Source organism: Akebia trifoliata, chromosome 16 (assembly GCF_017979445.1).
Source record: "Akebia trifoliata isolate Shusen 1 chromosome 16, ASM1797944v1, whole genome shotgun sequence".
Lineage (NCBI taxonomy): Eukaryota > Viridiplantae > Streptophyta > Magnoliopsida > Ranunculales > Lardizabalaceae > Akebia > Akebia trifoliata.
Genome location: NC_141390.1, coordinates 23,086,830 through 23,106,277, shown reverse-complemented (window position 1 = coordinate 23,106,277; position 19,448 = coordinate 23,086,830). Strand labels below are relative to the sequence as shown.

Here is a 19,448-nt window from a genome sequence, read left to right as displayed (position 1 = left end):
TATCTTTTGATTATCCTTTTTTCCAATGCCCCTAGTTTGGCATTCCTTTTTTTTTTTGTAATATCTTTCGATTATCCTTTTTTCCAATGCCCCTAATTTGGCATTTTTTTTTGTAATTGATTCTCTTTTTTTCCAGTGCCCCTAGTTTGACATTCTTTTCTTTTTTGTAAATTCTTTTGATTCTCATTTTTCTAATGTCTCTTTAGCTTAAAATTTTTTGAACCTTTAAATAAGATATTTTCTTTTTAGATGACACTTTTCTTAAGAGAATATATTTTTTATTTTTTTTGCGTGATCGGACCTGAAGTAACTTCTCAGGTTGCCTTTATACCCCAAATTTTTCTTTTTATCTTTTGGGATCAGGTCAAAACGTAATTCATAAAAAAACTTCCCTCCCGAGGTTAGCTGGTGTGATTTAGAAAGAAGGGCTATTGATTTTTTAGAGACTGCAAAGGCTAAAAAAAGATATCTTTTTCTTTGTAAGATATGAAAATTGTTCAACCAAAGAAGGGCTCCTTTAGTGAAATGCTACTTGATTTGGCCAAGGTTTTGGGAACTCAATGTCTTGATTGCTTTGTCGAGTAGAGTTTTCTTTTGATAATGGGTGGTTTTCAATTGTCTTTTGTAAAATTACATATGATTGAACTATTTCTATTTGATTGTTCAACTTTCTTGAAATTTCGAGAAATATCTTATTCTTTTGTGAATGAGAACTCTCATCTCTTGAATGAAAAATATGGTGGATCCTTCTTGTGGGTCTTAGTACCTTGGTCGATAGTTTCAACTGCATTTTTTTTAATATAATTTTTGACTTTGAAGTTCACCCTCGACTTTATGTCTTGATCTATTTTAGTGCAATCTGTTCTGATGAAAGGTAATGTAATGCTCATACTCAACATATCCTTCTAAGATCATATGAAAACATTGTTGAATTTTTTAAGTTTATTATCCTCTCATGTTCCCTTGAGGATAATGTAGTACCAATTTGTACTCCTTGAGTATACTTTTTAATTCATATATTCATCATGTTTGATTAGTAAGCTGTAAGTCATTCATCATGTTAGATTTTATGTTCACATCAATATTGTATGCATGATAATTAAAAGCTTATTTATTTCATTAGGGATTAAAAAAGACATATACTAACGAACTCGACTAAAGCTTGAAAATTAATAAATCCTAAATAACTATAATGACTAAGTGAATTTAAAGATAGATGCAATTGAAGCTAAAAAGAAAATTCAAAGTTAGAACATCATTCTAAATGAATGGACACAACACTAGGGTCTATGCCATTTTGGATATCTTTAGTGGGTGACTTGAACTTGTTTGTTTTTGCTATCTCTTCATGTTCTAATTTTAGCCTATTAGATGCTGAGCAATCCGTTGCTTCAATAATCTCTCTATTATTCAGTTCCAGCATTGTCTTAGGATAGAAATATTCATCTTGGCATAGTGAAGACACACTGTTTGAACTGACCGAGTAAATGAAGGAAATTGAGTCAACTGACTCAAGTTTGGATATGGATATCAGGTTCAAAGTGGGTGGAGGTTGATTTTAAAAGGTAGGTAAATGATTAGTTTTAACATTAAGTGCGGTAGGAGTGGGTATAGTGACCTTTCATTATTCAATCAAGTCTTAAATAACATGAAAAAGAGTAATACACCTATCACGAATATGACCAGGCATCTGATGGAATTCACAGAATTTCCCATTATCCAACTTTGGAGGGAGAGGATTTGGTAAAGGCTTAGGTTACAAAGGTATCAACAATTCCCTTTTTATTAATTTTTAGAAAGTGATATTAAGGGACATTCCAAGATTGGCAAATAGTCTCATAAGCTTAGTTTGTGAGGATTGAGTGGCTTGAAGAGCTAGTGCAAAAAATGTATTGGCCACTTGTAAAGCATTGACATTGGATTTGAAATTTTTTATTTTTAACTCAGATGAGTCAGCAAAAATACCCAAAAAGTAAAAATCATCAACTTGATTTTCAGCCTCAATGAGGGATTGAAAAATGGGAAGGTACTGAGGTATCAAGTACTTGTCATAATTTGGAGTGAGATTCCTAAAGATGTCTTGACTTGTTCATTATCTTGAGGTCGGTCCCACAATTGAGCGACTTTAACTCTTTATCGAGCAATAAACTTAGTGAAGGTTTTCTTGGGTTTTTATTTGATTGTTTCTAAATCTCTTCTTGTGAGTTCAATATCCATGTTGAATGAATATTGATCAATAAAATCTTTCATCAATTCATATCACATTCTTACATGAGGTGAGTTTAGTGACATAAGCCAACGTAAGATAGGTCCTATGAGAGTTCTTTGAAAAAGTTGAGTCATCTGTTCTTTATTAGACCCTGAGATTGCATGATGCTGACATATACTTTCAAGGAGTCTTAGGACATCCAATCTCGGCAAACTTTTCAATGTCTGGCATTGTGAATTTCTCTAGCAGACGGATAGTAGGGACTAATGTCATTGCCCCTAATCCAAGGGCAAGATTGTCAGGATCCTTGATATTTTTCAAGAAAATTTCAACTTGAGTTATTCGATGAACTAAAGATAGGATCGACAAGTAATTGATTATTTTCTAGGTCTTTGACAAGGTCAAACACACCCTGAAGTTCTATAACTTTATCTTTTTTCTTTTCAGTATTTAGGACTTCAATTTGTGTTTGAATATAAGCAATAATCTGTATTTGAAAGGATTTCAAAATCTGACGAAGCACTGTTTCATCCATGCTACTTATTTTTCCTTGTGGCAAGAGTTAACTACTTGGATTTGACGATGGTATTCTGGCAATACGACTCTTTTGACGGACCCAAAGTGGTATAAATGGTGGTTTAAAATATTTGTGAGCAATTATTACTTGAGTGGAAGTACACCAAGATTAACCATTGATTATGAAGGTTTGACTCTTAACCACATGATAAAAAAATTGATATAAATTAGTCTAAGTCCGGTGGAAAACATCAAGTCTAAAGGCACTATAAGTTTATAGTGACCATAAGTGGGAAAAATGTTAGTCACGGGTCTACCTTTGGTTGGAGTTGAACATTTGGTTAGATAAATTAATTTGACCACATGATCGAATCTTCTCGGTGCAAATTAGGTCAAATCTTTGAACCTAAAACCAATTGGTCCAGTAGGTTTAGTATTGGCAGGTTAGATCCATTCGCCATTGGGCCAACTGGTTTAACAAAAAAATCAATTTTAAAAATACTAAACTTAAGTCTAAGGTTTTGAAAATGAGTATCTATGAAATCGAATTTAAAAATTGAGAAAAAATTTGGTGAAAAATAATTGTATTTGAAAAAAAAAATTCAAAGTACAAAATTTGTCTCTTAAATTATGTTTTAGATGCCACACTATCAACTGCAAGATTAATCTTACTAGGTTAGTGAGTTTGTCTTATCCACTTGAAACCCACAAATTCTATCACAAAAAACATTAACAAAACCTAGAGTAAAGTGCACATTAAAAAAAATATTTTATGTAATAAACGAGCTGATATTGTCACATCAACTTTTACTAGTGCTCCATCAATTCTTATATAAATCATTAAAATAATTGCACATAGTCAATGTAGTGTTAGTAACAGTTGGTGTGGCAATAGTAACTCTCAAATAACACAGGAAGTTACTCTTTCCTTAACAACAACACAATAGAGAGGGCTGCTAGTATGTCTTTTTTTTTTTTTTTTTTTTTTAATTTTAATTTTTTTTAACTTTTTTAAAATCTTAAATTGGTTCGATTGGACCATAAAAAATTTTCAAAAAGAAAATGCCTTAAACTTAAAAACCAATCAAACAATCTACAATCATGCCAAAAGAATAGTGAAAATGAAAAATAAAAAAAAACATAAAAATAAAATAAAAATAAAAATAAAAATAAAAATAAAACTAGGCTAATTTTGCAATGCACTAATATTTCAAAATTTTAAGCTTGATCCTCAAAATGTCCCCAGGGGAGTCGCCATTGAAAGTGCCCTTGTTCGCGGGTGTGGATCCATTTTTTTTTTTTGGGAGTCACCACCAAGTTTTATGGCCTAGGAACAAAAAATTAACTCTAAACGGATAAGAAATACTTAACTACGAAAGGATTACGGCTACGTGGATCAGGTTATGAGATTGGAAGGTGTTAGGCACCAATCTAGCTAGGTGAAAAACTGGTCCCTACTCTTCCTAAATATTTACATTGCAAAATAACCTAAAAAACTTAAATAAAAGTTACTTTTTTTCTTTTACTTGAATGATGATGTTAATCACTTCCCTCAGAAACTGATGACAAGCGTTCTTCATGTGAATTTTCTTGTTTTATCTTTGTTGTTATATCTATTTCCAATCTTCGAGATGAGACTGTCTTTTTCTAGATCTGGATGTTTTACCGATTTTTAGGATGTTTTTAGAGTTTCTGGATATTTTTTTTAGGTTGAAACTAAGGCTTGAGGGTTAAGTATTAACTTGTGCATCTAGATATAAGGTTTTGGGAAGTATTTAGAGTATTTTTTACCTTTCTTTTTAGGATTTTTCTTGACTTACGAAATTAGGTGGTGGAGACTCATTTTTTAAAAGTTTTTTGATAAATTAGAGTTTGATTAGGTTTCTTAAAGATAATGTCTATCTCTAACTAATCTATTAAGTGGTTTAGATAAGATTTTAATTTATTTTTTTAATTAGGTTTTATTTTAATTTTGAATTTTTGACTTAAGTAGAATGCGAATTTTTTAAATTTTGGAGAACTCCCCCCAATGAAAGGTTCTTTATTAAATTATTCTAAATTCTTTGGGATTTTCGGTGGAGGGTTGTTTATTAAATATTTGGTGAGCCCCACTTGAATAAATGGGCCATCACTTAAAATTTGCTCCATAGGCTTAATTAATTAAATTTATTTGTTCAAAAATTTTTAATTTAATTTATTAATATTTCATTTTACGTTAATTAATATTTTAATTATTAGTTTCAGATTTTCGAATTTTAGGGGTGGAAAATTATTGTTTTGCCCTCAAAGATAACTTTTGAATTGAGATGTCATTTTTTGACGTTTTAAAATGTTTCAGAATCAATTTTTCATAATGAATTCAATGAGAGTGTTGGTTTGTGTCACTTATGGGTTTTTGACGTGAAATAATCATGGACCTTATGAGGGATATTTTGTAAAATTTCTTAAAAATTAGCTAAATAGTTTATTTTGTTTTAGTTTGTTATTTTATGTGTTCGAAAGGGTTTTCCTATGTTCTGTTGTCAGGGGTATTTTGGTAATTTGATCATTTTTTAGTGATTTTTCTTATAAAGCTTCTTTATGTTTCAAAATGATGATTTATATGTTTTGAGTCGTATTTTTCTAGTGTAGTGTGGTTTCTAGAGTTTATCTGTATGAAATATCTCATCCGAGCTTTAGAAACACTCGATCAACAAATAAAAACTTTAGAATATTCATCTATCATTAGGAATTGTTGCAATCGAGTTGACAAGTTGATTAATTAGGCAAGTGCAAAAATGAAGTGTCTACAATGTCATAAGTTTGAAAGCATAAGAGTGTTTTTATATATTCACCAATAAGGAGGGGGGAGTGTCTAAATCACCTTTCCTTAATGGTATCCACTAGCAACTTCAAGTGTTTGGAGTGTTCAATAGCAGCAAATGAGTATTTTAAAATAAAGAACCAAACAAAACCAAAAGTTCTCTTTCCCTCTCTCTCTTTCTCTTTCTTGAGGCCTTTTACTTATAAATAAGATGTTTTTGATAGATAAGATAGACCCCAATATAGAATGAAGATCTTCTTTCTATTTGTGTTTTTTTTTCTTTTGTTTTCATAGAAGGAGAGATATTAGTAGTAGAAACAGAAGTTTTGTTGAAATGGAAAAATAATTCTAATTCTAGCTTCTTACTTCATGGTTTTTAACCAATGTCACCACCAACACTCCTTGCAATTGGACTGGAATTATATGCCAATATTGAGAGCATTGTCAAGATAAACCTTTCTTACTCGGGTCTTAATGGCACTCTTCATCAAGTCAACACTTCTTGGCCTTCCCCAGTCTCACCTCCCTAAGCCTCTCTTCCAACCACTTGTTTAGAGAAATCCCAATTCAAATTGGGTCTCTTTCAAAACTCATTTATCTTAATTTGGTTGTCAACAAGTTCACATGTATGATCCCCAATGAGATTGGAAATCTCTTAACAATCCATTTTCTTATCTTAGTAAGAATTTACTAACTGGTCTGATTCCAATGTAGATCTCTACTAACCTTAAGAACCTCCAAGATCTTATCCTTTATGGTAATTTATTGGAGGGATCGATTCCACCAAAAATCAATTATTTTAGCAAACTTCAACAACTGAGCATGAGACATAACAAGCTCAATCGTACAATACTCCAGGAAATTATCTTGATTTTTCAAGAAATTGTCACATTTGGGATCTCTGTTCTTTTTTAGTAAGTTAAACAAGTAGTAGCAGCAGAAGGTCAAGAAATCAATATAGTAAGCACATTTCAGTTCAGTCAAGCTGTCAAAGAAATTATCCATCTTTAATGCATAAGATCAAATTGTTGGAGTGATACATTTCATATTAAAAACATGGAATTAAAAAGGAAAGAAGAAAGACTTAAAATAGAAAGAAAGTTAGAAGAGAAGAGTTAGTTATTTCAGTTTATTTTGTTATTGTACTATTGATGTATTATAAATAGGACTCAAGTTTGATGTAAAATTCATGAATTACAATTTCAGTAGTTTACCAAGCTCCCTTTGCCTTATCTGTTTTTCGATACTTTTTCTTTACCAAGTTCAGATTAATCTGATTCTCAACATGGTATCAGATTGAAAACCTAAAGCTTCTGCAACCTAAATCGATTGATTTTTTAACTTCTACCTTGCGAAATTCTGCTATGGAATTCTTTCATCGATTGTCTTCAAGTTTCTTGCATTTTCTTGAACAAATTCTTGAAATGAGTTTTGGCGATTCTCATCGTGTTAATCCCTCTCCTGTCAATCCTTCAGGTGACTCATTGAGTCCATATTACCTACATCTAAGTGATAATCTTGGTGCTTTGTTAGTATTAGAAATCTTTAATGGTGAGAACTATGTTGTATGGAGTCGTTCGATAGTATTTGCATTGACAGTAAAGAATAAGGTACAATTTATAGATGGTTTAATTGCTTCTCCCTCTACTGATCAACTTGTTAAACACACTGCATGGTTAAGAGAAAATAATCAGGTTCTTTCTTGGTTGATGAAGTCTATTTCAAAAGAAATACAAAATAGCTTGCTATTTATGGTATCTGCTGTTGATTTTAGAGTAAGCTTAAAGTCAGATATCTCAAGAGTGATGGACCAAGGGTTTTCCATCTTGAGAAATCTTTGAGTTGCGTCAGTCAGGGTGTTTTTTCTGTTACTGAATATTTCAGTACCTTTAAGACCCTTTGGGACGAGTATATTAGCTATAGGTCATTTCCAACATGCACATGTGGCAAGATGGCAGCATGCACTTGTGAACTTTTCAACTTTCTACAAATCAGACAGCAATCTGATTATGTACTCAAATTCTTGGTGGGGCTAAATGATTCTTATGCCTTTATCAGAAGCCAATTGTTGCTAATGGTTCCATTACCAAGCATGTCCAAGGTTTTCTCTCTACTGCTTCAAGAAGAAAGTTAGAGGCAGCTTACAAATTCTGCTACATATAATGCTTTGATGGCAAAACAATTCAATCAGCAGAATTACCAGCCAAAATCTTTCAAGGACAAACCAAAGAAATCTGCCCTACACTGTACTCATTGTGGCTATAATGGTCACACAATGGACAAATGTTTCCAACTTCATGGTTATCTCCCTGGCTAGAATGGACCAAAGGGAAAAAGAAATGTGGCTTTTGCTCATGCTACCGTTACAACTCCAGAGGTTTACAATCAAAATAGTAATGAGCAACAAAAGTTTTGTTTCACTCCAGAGGAATTTAATTAACTAATGACACTTGTAAATTCAGCACAACCCAATTCTTCCAACCAAAATAATGTCCAACCTGCTATTAACCTTGTCACCACCTCTCACTTTTCTGGTAACGTGCAACCTCCACTTAAACCAACTCTATTTTCTTGTAATTCTATTGCTTCTAAGCCAAATTCCAATTTATATTGGATTCTTGACATAGGTGCCACAGATCATATGATCTATTCACCACTTTTATACCATTCTACACCTAAACCAATTAATGCATCCATAAATCTCCCTAATGGAACTACAGTTTCGACTACACACATTGGTATTGTATGTCTCTCAGATTCCTTATTTTTACATACTATCTTGTGTGTTCCTCATTTTTTATTCAATCTATTATCTTTTTCCAAGCTTACTAAACAATCTAATCTTTCTCTTACCTTTACTGCTTCCTATTGCCTTTTACAGGACCAGTTAATGGAGAAGATGATTGGAATTTCTCTTGAGAAAGCAGGACTTTACCATCTGACTCAAGCTCCATCAAAAGATAAAAACCTGCAATTAATTTCAGTTTAATTCTGTACCTTTTGCTTTATCCTCTACTCACAAACAATTAGATATATGGCATTGTAGATTAGGACATGTATCTAGTTCAAGATTACCTTCCCTCAAACAGATTGACTATGCTATCATTCTTGATTGTACAAATGTTTGTGACATATGTCCTTTAGCAAAGCAAAGAAGGCTTCCTTTTTCTATATCATAAAGTAATTTTATTTAAAGTTTCGATGTGATCCATTGTGATATATGGGGTCCTTTTGGCACTACTTCTTATTCTGGTTTTAGATATTTTTTAACTATAGTCGATGATTTCACAAGGTGGACTTGGGTATACATGATTAAAGCTAAATTAGAAGTGCCATCTTTAATCAAAACTTTCTGTAAAATGATAGCAAACCAATTTTCTTCTTCTGTCAAAGCTATAAGGTTTGATAATGGACCAGAATTCTTACTCACAAAATTTTATCATAAATATGGTATTTTGCATCAGAGAAGTTGTGTAGAAACTCTATGACAAAATGGTGTTGTGGAGAGAAAACATCAACATCTACTAAGCACTACTAGAGCCTTAATGTTTCAAGCAAATCTACCATTAATTTTTTAGAGTGACTGTGTGCTTACTGCAGCACACATAATCAATAGAATTCCCACTCCTCTACTTCAAAATAAAACCCCTTTTGAAAAGCATTTTAACAAAACACCTAACCTTTCTCATTTAAAAGTTTTTGGCTGCCTTTGCTTTGCATCAACTTTAACTAGTCACAAAAAAAAATTTGATTCAAGAACCACAAAGTGCATATTCCTAGGATATCCTTATGATATTATGGGTTATAAACTCATAGATCTAAACACCAATAAGATACTTGTTTCTCGGAGTGTCATTTTTCATGAAACAATTTTTCCTTTCCAAGTGTTAGCACAAAATCCTGAAACTCATTATTTTCTGTTTCCTATTTCACAAACTTTTTCAGATTCACCTTCTATTAACTCATTTTTCAATTCATGTCAAAATGTGGAATCTAAATCACCACATAATAATTTTACTCATTTCTCTGAACCTCATGCACATATTGAATCAGACTCACTTACATTTCCCTCTCTATCCAATATGGATCCAACATCTGATTCAACTGACCCAGAAGTCCTACAACTCAGAAAATCAACCAGAATTAAACAAACACCTTCATATCTGCAAGACTATTATTGTCGTAATGTCTCTTCATCTCAAAGTGCAACTTAGGCATCTACTTCAACTGACTGCTCTCCAACTAAAAGTAATTTAGTGCAACTTAGGCATCTACTTCAACTGACTACTCTCCAACTAAAAGTAATTTCTATTCTCTTCACCCTTTTCTTTCTACCTACATCCCATAAAGCCTTTTTAACCTCTATCACAAACTCTCCAGAACCCAAAACATACAAAAAAGCTTCTAGACTACCTGAAAGGCAAGCTGCCATGAAAAATGAAATTAATACTTTGGAGTTGAATAAAACTTGGGAGCTTGTTAATCTTCCTAAAATAAAAAGACTATTAGTTGTAAATGGGTATTCAAAGTGAAATATAAAGCTGATGGAACTATAGAAAGACATAAAACAAGCTTGGTGGCAAAAGGGTATACTCAACAAGAAGGCCTAGATTTCTTTGATACTTTCTCTCCTGTGGCTAAGATTACATCCATTTGATTAGTACTTGTTGTAGCTACAGTCAAATAGTGGCATCTTCATCAACTAGATGTAAATAATGCATTTCTGCATGGAGATTTACATGAAGAGGTATACATGGAATTGCCTCCTAGATTGGCTATCCAAGGAGAACAGAAAGTTTGTCGACTTTTAAGAGCCTCTATGACTTAAGACAGGCTTCTAGGCAATGGTTTGCCAAGCTATCCAATGCCCTTATTTCCTAAGGATTTGTTCAGGGTAATTATGATTGTTCTCTGTTCATTAATAAATCTGAAAGTTCTTTTATGGCCTTATTAGTCTATATGGATGATGTGCTATTGGCAAGTGGTAGCATTTTGGAAATTGAAAGGTTGAAGCCTTTTTTAGATGAAAAGTTCACTATTAAAGACTTAGGATAGCTGAAATACTTTCTTGGCTTGGAAGTTGCAAGGTCCAAAAATCGTATCTCATTACGCCAAAGAAAGTATATACTTGACATACTTGAAGACAAGGTTTAATTGGATCAAAACCTGCTGCCTTCCCTATGGAATCTATCCTTAAGTTATCAGCAAATGATACCAATTTATATGACGATCCATCAGGTTACTGGAGATTTATTGACAGATTACTTTACTTAACTCTTACTAGGCTTGACTTAGCCGATTCTGTACAATTGGTCAGCCATTTTTTAGCAAAACCTGCAGTCAGTCACCATTAAGCAGCCATTCGAGTATTGAGGTATGAAAAGGCCACACTAGGGCAAGGTCTATTCTTTCCATCCTCGTCAGATTTTCAATTAAAGGGTTTTTTTAGATAGTGATTGCGCAGGTTGTGTAGATACTCGAAGAAGTGTCATTGGTTTTGCAATTTTTCTTAGCAACTCATTGATTTTATGAAAATCAAATAAACAAGTTACAATCAGTCGATCATTTGCAGAGGCAGAGTACCGAGCCCTTGCAACTACAACATGTGAAATTCAATGGCTTTTGTATGCCTTACAAGACCTGGATATCAATCATTCACAGTCAGCTTTGCTATATACTGACATTAAATTAACAATGTCCATAGCCACAAATCCAGTTCAGCATGAGAGAACAAAGCATAACCAGATTGATTAGAGAAAAATTGCAGCAGCATGTTATTAAACTCTTCCATATTCCATCGAGATTACAGCTCGCATACATATTTACAAAAGTATTGAGGTATGAAAAGGCCACACTAGGGCAAGGTCTATTCTTTCCATCCTCGTCAGATTTTCAATTAAAGGGTTTTTTTAGATAGTGATTGCGCAGGTTGTGTAGATACTCGAAGAAGTGTCATTGGTTTTGCAATTTTTCTTAGCAACTCATTGATTTTATGAAAATCAAATAAACAAGTTACAATCAGTCGATCATTTGCAGAGGCAGAGTACCGAGCCCTTGCAACTACAACATGTGAAATTCAATGGCTTTTGTATGCCTTACAAGACCTGGATATCAATCATTCACAGTCAGCTTTGCTATATACTGACATTAAATTAACAATGTCCATAGCCACAAATCCAGTTCAGCATGAGAGAACAAAGCATAACCAGATTGATTAGAGAAAAATTGCAGCAGCATGTTATTAAACTCTTCCATATTCCATCGAGATTACAGCTCGCATACATATTTACAAAGCCCCTTAAATCTCTACCTTTTCATCATAATCTTCGCAAGATGAACATCATTAACATCCATGTTCATCTTGAGGGGGGGTGTTGGAATGTTACATCTCATATTGAAAGCATGGAATTAAAAAGGAAAGAAGAAAGACTTGGAATAGAAAGAAAGTTAGAAGAGTTAGTTATTTCAGTTTATTAGAAGAGAAGAGTTAGTTATTTCAATTTATTCTGTTATTGTACTATTGATGTATTATAAATAGGACTCAAGTCTGATGTAAAATCATGAATTACAATTTGAGTAGCTTACCAAGTTCCCTTTGTCTTATCTATTTTTCGATACTTTTTCTTCACCAAGTTCAGATTCATCTGATTCTCAACACAAATCTCATTAATTTTCATCTGCTAATACAACTATATAGGCATTAAAATCTTACATACTCTTTGAGAAGACAATAACTTAGTAGTCGATGAGCAAGAAACCTTACAATAATGGGAATAAGAAAATTAATAATAATTAATAATCCCAAATATGAATTCCTAATATCTAAATTAAAACTGAAATTTGGAACTTGAATGGGTTCATGAAACCCAAAAGAAACGAAATCTAAATTTGTGGGTTTGAATACTCCAAGAAAAAATTGAAAAATTGAAATATATGGGTTTGGAAAACCCAAGCAAAAAATAAAAATTCTGAAAGTACATGGGTTTAAAAACACCCAAGTAAAACCGAAAAATCTGAAAGTATAAGGATCGAAAACGAAATTGAAATCCATGAGCATACTATCGAAAGCGATAATCTGAAATCTATGAGTATAAAACCAAAACAAAAATCGAAATTTCTGGGTATAGAACCCAAAAACGAAAATCTGAAGTCTATGATTATGACGAAACAAAAAAACTGAAATTTATGAGTATGACATCAAAATGAAAAACTGAATCTATGAGTATGATATCAAAAACCAAAATCTGAAAACTATGAGTATAAATTTAATAACCATAAAGTTTCTACAAGATTTTAAAAAGAATCTAGCAAATATGGCAACAATCATGTATGAATAGACTTTAATCCAAGATATGAAGACTCAAGAACCTATGTTCCAAAGCCACATGTGAGATTTATAACATACAAAATCTTATTCACATAAGTATTACTCTATAATTTTCAAGATCAAGAATCATTCATACATCTTTAAGAATACCTATTCATGTTCCTAAAGATCAAGAGTTTATGGTACTTACCTTGTACCATAAGTCAAAATAATAATCCAAGATTATGTTGGAGGCGTGCCTTTCGTAATCCTTGTGCCAATGATCCAATATGCGCAAATCCCCAATCGTGTTCTTCAATTTCCAGACCCACTTTTTCTCTCCTCTCCATGTTGGGTCGGCTAGAGTTCTAGTGATTGATGGAGATCACCACGATTCAGAACCCTATAAGCATATGTGTGCACATCTCTCTATTATAGGGTACTGATCCACTTAAATAAAAATAAATAGAGGGCCATATCTTCTTCTAGTAAGATTCCTATCCATCAGGGTTTCCTACCAAAACCTGAAGAGTATCCGATAAAACACCCATGAGCAATTTAGAGTCCGTTTCAATAATTAGATTTGTTCCTCTCAAGGGAATGATAGACAAAACTTCAAGCAAACCACTGAACTCAGCCACATTGTTTGTTGTCTGCCCCATAAAATGACTAGTTGCTGAAACAAAAACACACTGAATTTTTTATAATGCAACCTGCTCCAGCATGACTTGAATTTCCCTAATTAGCCTATCACAGTTCATTTTTTAGAAAACCCACATTTGGTTTTCTTTTTCTAGGATTTGAGAGAGAAAGAGAGAAGGGTGTACAAGGGTTTTAGGGCTTGGGTTGGGATTAAACCTTAGTTTTTTCGTGTTTGTTTTGTACTGTTATCCTTTGATTTCTTAGTGAAGAAGATTACTTCTGATCCGTGGGCGAAGGCACACTGCCGAACATAGTCACCAAAGTTGTTGACTTTTTCAAAAAGTCATGTTTAAATCGCTATTTTCAAGATTGGTAATTAAATCATGACTTTTTGAAAAAATCGCGATTTAAACGAAAGTTGCGATCATGATTTTATCTCGACTTTTTGAAAAAGTCATGATCTAAAAAAAAAATGTGATTAAATTATCACTTTTTAAAAGGCTTTTTTCAAAGACCATTTATTCTTATAGTTTAAAATAGGATTTGATGATATAAATGATATCACCACTCCATAGTAAAAAATACATTGTCTGAATGCTATTACGATTTTCTCCCAATTTTTCTAGATTTTTTCTTTCCTTTTATTTCGATTTTTTCCCTTACTGACTTATTCCCAAACCCCTACTGGGTGACTATGCTACTGTATGACGTAAATCCTCGTGTGTTTCGTGTGTTCTTATTCTTTTTATTGCTTCGTGGATTCACATTAAGGGCATTCAAATCTCCTAATATTTGAAGCGAACCATTCTTTTTGAGAAACTTGAGAAAGATATAGATTTTCCTTGAACTTAAGTCTTTTTTCAGCTACTGCGACAATCAATCAACTTAGGGTCCCTATTTTCCGATATGTAAAAATAAAAATCTATAAAGGTATAGATCTTCAAAATATGTCTGTTATTAAACATGGGTATTCTTGGATAATAATAAGATAATCAATCCAATTTGGTATATCTCGTCAAGGAATAAAATTTTGGAACTTTCAACCACCGCCAACGAAATCGTTTGAATCCATGAATTTTAATTGGGGAACGGATTCTCTTGATCTTCTTAGCAAAACTACGGCATTTTCGTCTGAATATTTTAGATTTTGACATACATATAACTTTCCTTGTACACCTGATACCTGCATCAAAATATTGGAAAAAATTAAAACGATCAATTGTTATTGTTTTATTCACACATGATCACCCTGTTGCAAATCTTGGTATAGAAATAAGAGAGAAATAACAAAGTTTCTTGAAAAAGCTTAGAATCAGTTTCTTAAGGACCATGATCCAACAACATCTGTATAATTAAAGCTAGAAGAACATACACACTTCGGATAAACTCATTGCAATTGTAATTATCTACCTTTTCTCTTCTTATTAATTTCATCTCTTGTAATCCTTGCTTACTCTTTGTGTGTATGTGTGCAAATGTGTGCCCACACGTGCTCACACACGCGTGTGAAATCAATCAGCATTTTGTATTTTAGATATTCAAGCTAAAAGAACATATGTACTTTAGATAAATTTCAATATTGCATTTGAAATTACCCACCATTGAATTTCTTATTATTCTCATCTTCTGTCATCCTGGCGTTCTGCAGGACCTGAATGTTAGAAAGGAAAATATTGATATTTCGTTAGCTTTTCTTCAAGCTATATCTCGAATGAATGGGGACCATATTTAAAAATTTTACTCAAAATTATTTAGAAAGAATCATATAACAAAAAAGAAAGCATTATGATCTATTTGTAAGACTCGAAAATGCCAATTACAGTACTGAATGATACCTCTGATAGACTTTCCAAACGCTTTCTCATCCTCCTTTGTATGAAACCTCGTGTACACTAATCATGCAATCTTATCGATCAGCCCAAGGATGTAGGAATTACGCCTTTAAAGATTTAGAGAAATTATATAAAGAAAAAACTTTACCTTTATATGATACTTTACATAGGCATAGAAGTTCAATAGATTCCATACAGTTTTGTCAAGTTTTGAACCTTCAACATGTCTTGAAAAAATATCTGATTAATGTAAATTGAATTTGTGTTAGAAGTTAGAACAAGTTTAAGGCTAATGCCTATGCCGTTGTCTTAAAAGGTAAACCAGATGTAGTTCGTACCGAAAGAGACAAATCCCCCATTAGTGTTCAAATCTTGGAAAGCTTCACCTCTCAGCTCTGGAGGAGGAATAGGTGACCAAGTGCAAGGAGGTGCTTTGGCACAAGATCCAGAACATCCCACATCCATTAGTTCCTGCAGATAACAGTCCATATCATCTTAGAGGAATTAGTTCGCTTTAGTATTCTTCGATACTGGTCCTTATTAGAAAATGTGATTGAGTTGATAATCAATAATAGTGTCCACAAATTAACCTGGAATAAAGTTGTCGCGATAATCACATCTGAGTCATCTTTGAAGCGCATTGGAAATATTGTGGTGATTTTTTCTGGCTGTACAAGGCACATGAAGTTAATTTCAAATAATTGACGTTAGCAGTTGCATTAGTATAAATTGGTAGTAAATTTGGAGTTATTATGTAATTCTTTTCATCTAAGTGGTTGTCTCTTTCAAGTTTATGTAGAACATGAGTTGTATATATCTCTAGTTTTCATGGACAAGATTGCAAATGTGGGAGTGAAAATACCAGTCTGATAACAAAGAAAGGCTCTCTTGGGTGATAGACAAGTTTGATAGGTTTGTACATCCCATGTGAGGTATCTCTGGAACCAAGATGCCATAACATCTCTTTCAGTTGGGAGCTCAGTATCACTGCTTGCAATGATGAAATCTCTGTTATCACCTTTGCAGAATCTTCTGAAACAGGACATACATACACAAAAATTAGAGGAATTTACCAAAATGGAGCAAACATTTGGCATAATTCCAAAAACAGAGCACTTTTGAACTTATTTTACCAAAACAGAAAAAAACTTTGAACAGTAAAATGATATATATATATTTTTTTACCAAAAATACCATTTTTTATAAAAAAATTTTTACTTTCAATGGGATCCTTTTGACATTGTACAAAATTCTTAAATTATTTATCACACCAATTAATTAAATGTTAAAACAACTCTTCAAAGTTCAAACATTATGAAGATTTGTCTCAAATTATAATCTCAACATTATAATACTCGTTCAAATAATTTCAATAGTTGTTTACAATTATGATTAGGCTCATATAAAATCCTAAACTCTAAAAATAGAAATCTAGAATGAAAAAAACAGATCTTCTATTGGCACCCCAATTGTTACTTATTCTCAACTATTCACCTATTATCTTTATTTTTAATTGAGGTGTAATAAGTAAAAGTTGGGGTGCCAATAGCATTATAAAACAAAGGTCTTTGATAGAAGGTATTTTCCTCTATTTGGTTCTATTTGAACTATTATGTCTATCTGCGCCTTCTCTTCTGCATATTGGTTGTATTGTCTTGGCAGAATGTATTGTACAACTACTTGCACCAGGAGTGATTTTGCGGGTCCAACATTATTTTTTTATTTTTGGGTGACTTTTTCCTCAATTTTGCATTTAGATAAGTCTAGTTGTACTTGCAAATGGAGTAGAATTAATAATCTCGATCTTTATTTAAGCTATTGTAAGGGATGGTTTGCTTCATAATTGCGATTATCAATCGAATTTCTGCTCTTTTAACTCATTCTCTAATTTTTCCTAGTGGATTCAAAGTTTTATCATGAGGAAGAAGACATACGTTGACCTTCACATCATTTCCCGGCTTCAACTACGTCAAGAATCTATGTTTCAAGCCACACTCATTCTATTCTAGCGCCAATTTGGATACACCAAAAAAAGTATATGTTTTTAGGTTTGAAAGTTTAAATGTTTAAAAAACTTGTTTGGGTCAATTTCAAAACATTACTTTAAAAAATGAAAATCTCAACTTTTTAAAAAGGTAAATGAAATTACTTTCTACTTTTAAAAGTAACCTTCTCCCGAATCTGCTTTCTTATACAGTTATTTTCTAGTTTTACTTTGTACCCAAACAGGATTTACAAATGTAAGTTGCTTAAAGGAATATATAATATAATATTATATATATATATAATATATATATATATATGGGTCCCGTTCAATGACTAGCTTTTTGGCAAAACATGAGTTAGAAGTTTTGGAATGGGCTGATTTTTAGTGAGGATGATCTCTACGGTGAGGAGATCATCATCACAAAAATCAGCCCATTCCAAAACTTCTAATCCCATCAAAATAATTTACAAAAAATGGACGGTCCACAAATTTTCAACTTGTAAACATGGGTTAGAAGTTTTGGAATGGGCTGATTTTTGATGAGGATGATCTCCTCACCGTAGAGATCATCCTCACCAAAAATCAGCCCATTCCAAACTTCTCTCATGTTTTGAAAAATGTTTTGCCAAAAAGTTAGCCATTGAACGCTACCCTATATATATATATTCAAAATATAAATTACTCTATCATTGGCATTTTCAAAATATTTAGCATAATAGCATATTTTCTAAATATTTTCGACTTCTTGCGTGCCCTGTTTCGTATTTTACCCCCAACTACTTTTGCCGAATGCGAGTATTCACATCTCATTGTGCTTAACTTGTTTTAGTCTCACCAATAGTTTTTGTGACCAATTAAAGAAAGCAACCACATTTAATTCAAAAAAAAAAAAAAAAAACCTCTTTTATTGTTATTATTTTTATTTTTAAGAGCAGTTCGAAGAATGAGAAAGAAAAAAAAAAAAACCAAACCTTTGCTTCGTGGAAGTTTAGAAAAGTTGATTTTGACAGTAAGTTGATATCCTACTTCTGGGGGTTCCACGACCTCCATTACATCAGAATACACTCTTTTTAAGGTCTGTAGGGTACCATTTCGAAGGCTATCTGCAGGAGGGAATCCTGGAGAAAGAAGTGAGGTTGATACAGATAAGTAGATATGATGAGGTTCTGATGCCGAAGCCTGTCCAAACACATTACCAATTAATATTACATATTTCATGAGAAGTAAGTTAAGTTACTCTTATAATAATACATGACGAAGTCTTTGATAAATTATTAGTGTGTGCTGTAGTTCTTGAGACAAACCTGAATATGGTATTGGACGGACCCGAATTCATATAATTGGTGATCAATCTCTCTTATCTTTTCAGAACTTCACAAAATAAAAAATAAAATTGATAATTAAAGTTAGGAATGAATATTATCCGACTCCTAGGAGAACTATATATCAACATTCGGAACACAAAGAAACAACAATTAACAGATAATGTTGATTAGGATTTTGAGGCAGATAATTTACCTATGCAACTTGAGAAGTATTTCCTTAAGTGCTGGGGATGCCCTCTCAAAGCAAGCCATCCTTCACACCTCTCTCACTCTCTCTCTCTCTCTCTCTCTCTCTCTCTCTCTCTTTCTCTCTTAAATTGTATGTGAGGGAGACTAGAGTTGAAGTGAGATGCAAGTTCAATGTGAGAATAATTAAGCATACATTTGAAGCAAGTTCGAATGGACTCTACTTTTTATTTGAAACTTTTGATTTAAAATCACTCCAAAATGATTGCCCATCCAATCCAATGACACCTGCCTATTTATGGATGCCACATGTGACAAGACTGAACAACAATGATTATGGCCCACAATCTCATTAATTTTGGATCCACCTATTGTGGAACTATAGGCAAAAAAAATTATTAGTGATTTCCAGCCATTTATTAATGAATTTTAATTTTTTTTATATAGATCGGATGATGTATAGGTCATCATCTCAGTCTTGGATGAATCCGGACGAGATTTCCACTGTAAATACCCCATCTTTGAAGAAGAAGAAAATACAAATCCAATGGAAATTTTAGTCCACCTTTTCACTGTACATAGGGAAATATAAAATAAAATAAAATAAAATAAAATAAATTAAATAAGTAAATAAAAATTAGA

General features: G+C 32.6%; 1 protein-coding gene across 2 annotated transcripts; it reads right to left on the bottom strand.

Annotated features, from left to right (window-relative positions):
- Nucleotides 1-14,383: 14,383 nt before the first annotated feature.
- Nucleotides 14,384-18,913, bottom strand: ARPC2B (actin-related protein C2B). Of its 2 annotated transcripts, none has more exons than XM_086428388.1 (10): nucleotides 18,814-18,913; nucleotides 18,600-18,666; nucleotides 18,267-18,474; nucleotides 16,171-16,340; nucleotides 15,899-15,976; nucleotides 15,647-15,779; nucleotides 15,457-15,548; nucleotides 15,312-15,368; nucleotides 15,076-15,127; nucleotides 14,384-14,659 (listed from the first exon to the last, which is right to left on the bottom strand). In XM_086428388.1, the coding sequence occupies exons 1-10, from the start codon at nucleotides 18,870-18,872 to the stop codon at nucleotides 14,469-14,471; spliced, it is 1,107 nt and encodes a 368-aa protein (XP_086284514.1). In that variant the 5' UTR covers nucleotides 18,873-18,913; the 3' UTR covers nucleotides 14,384-14,468. The 2 variants fall into 2 exon arrangements, with proteins under 2 accessions (XP_086284514.1, XP_086284515.1); XM_086428389.1 differs by having other exon boundaries at nucleotides 16,171-16,337.
- Nucleotides 18,914-19,448: the final 535 nt, after the last annotated feature.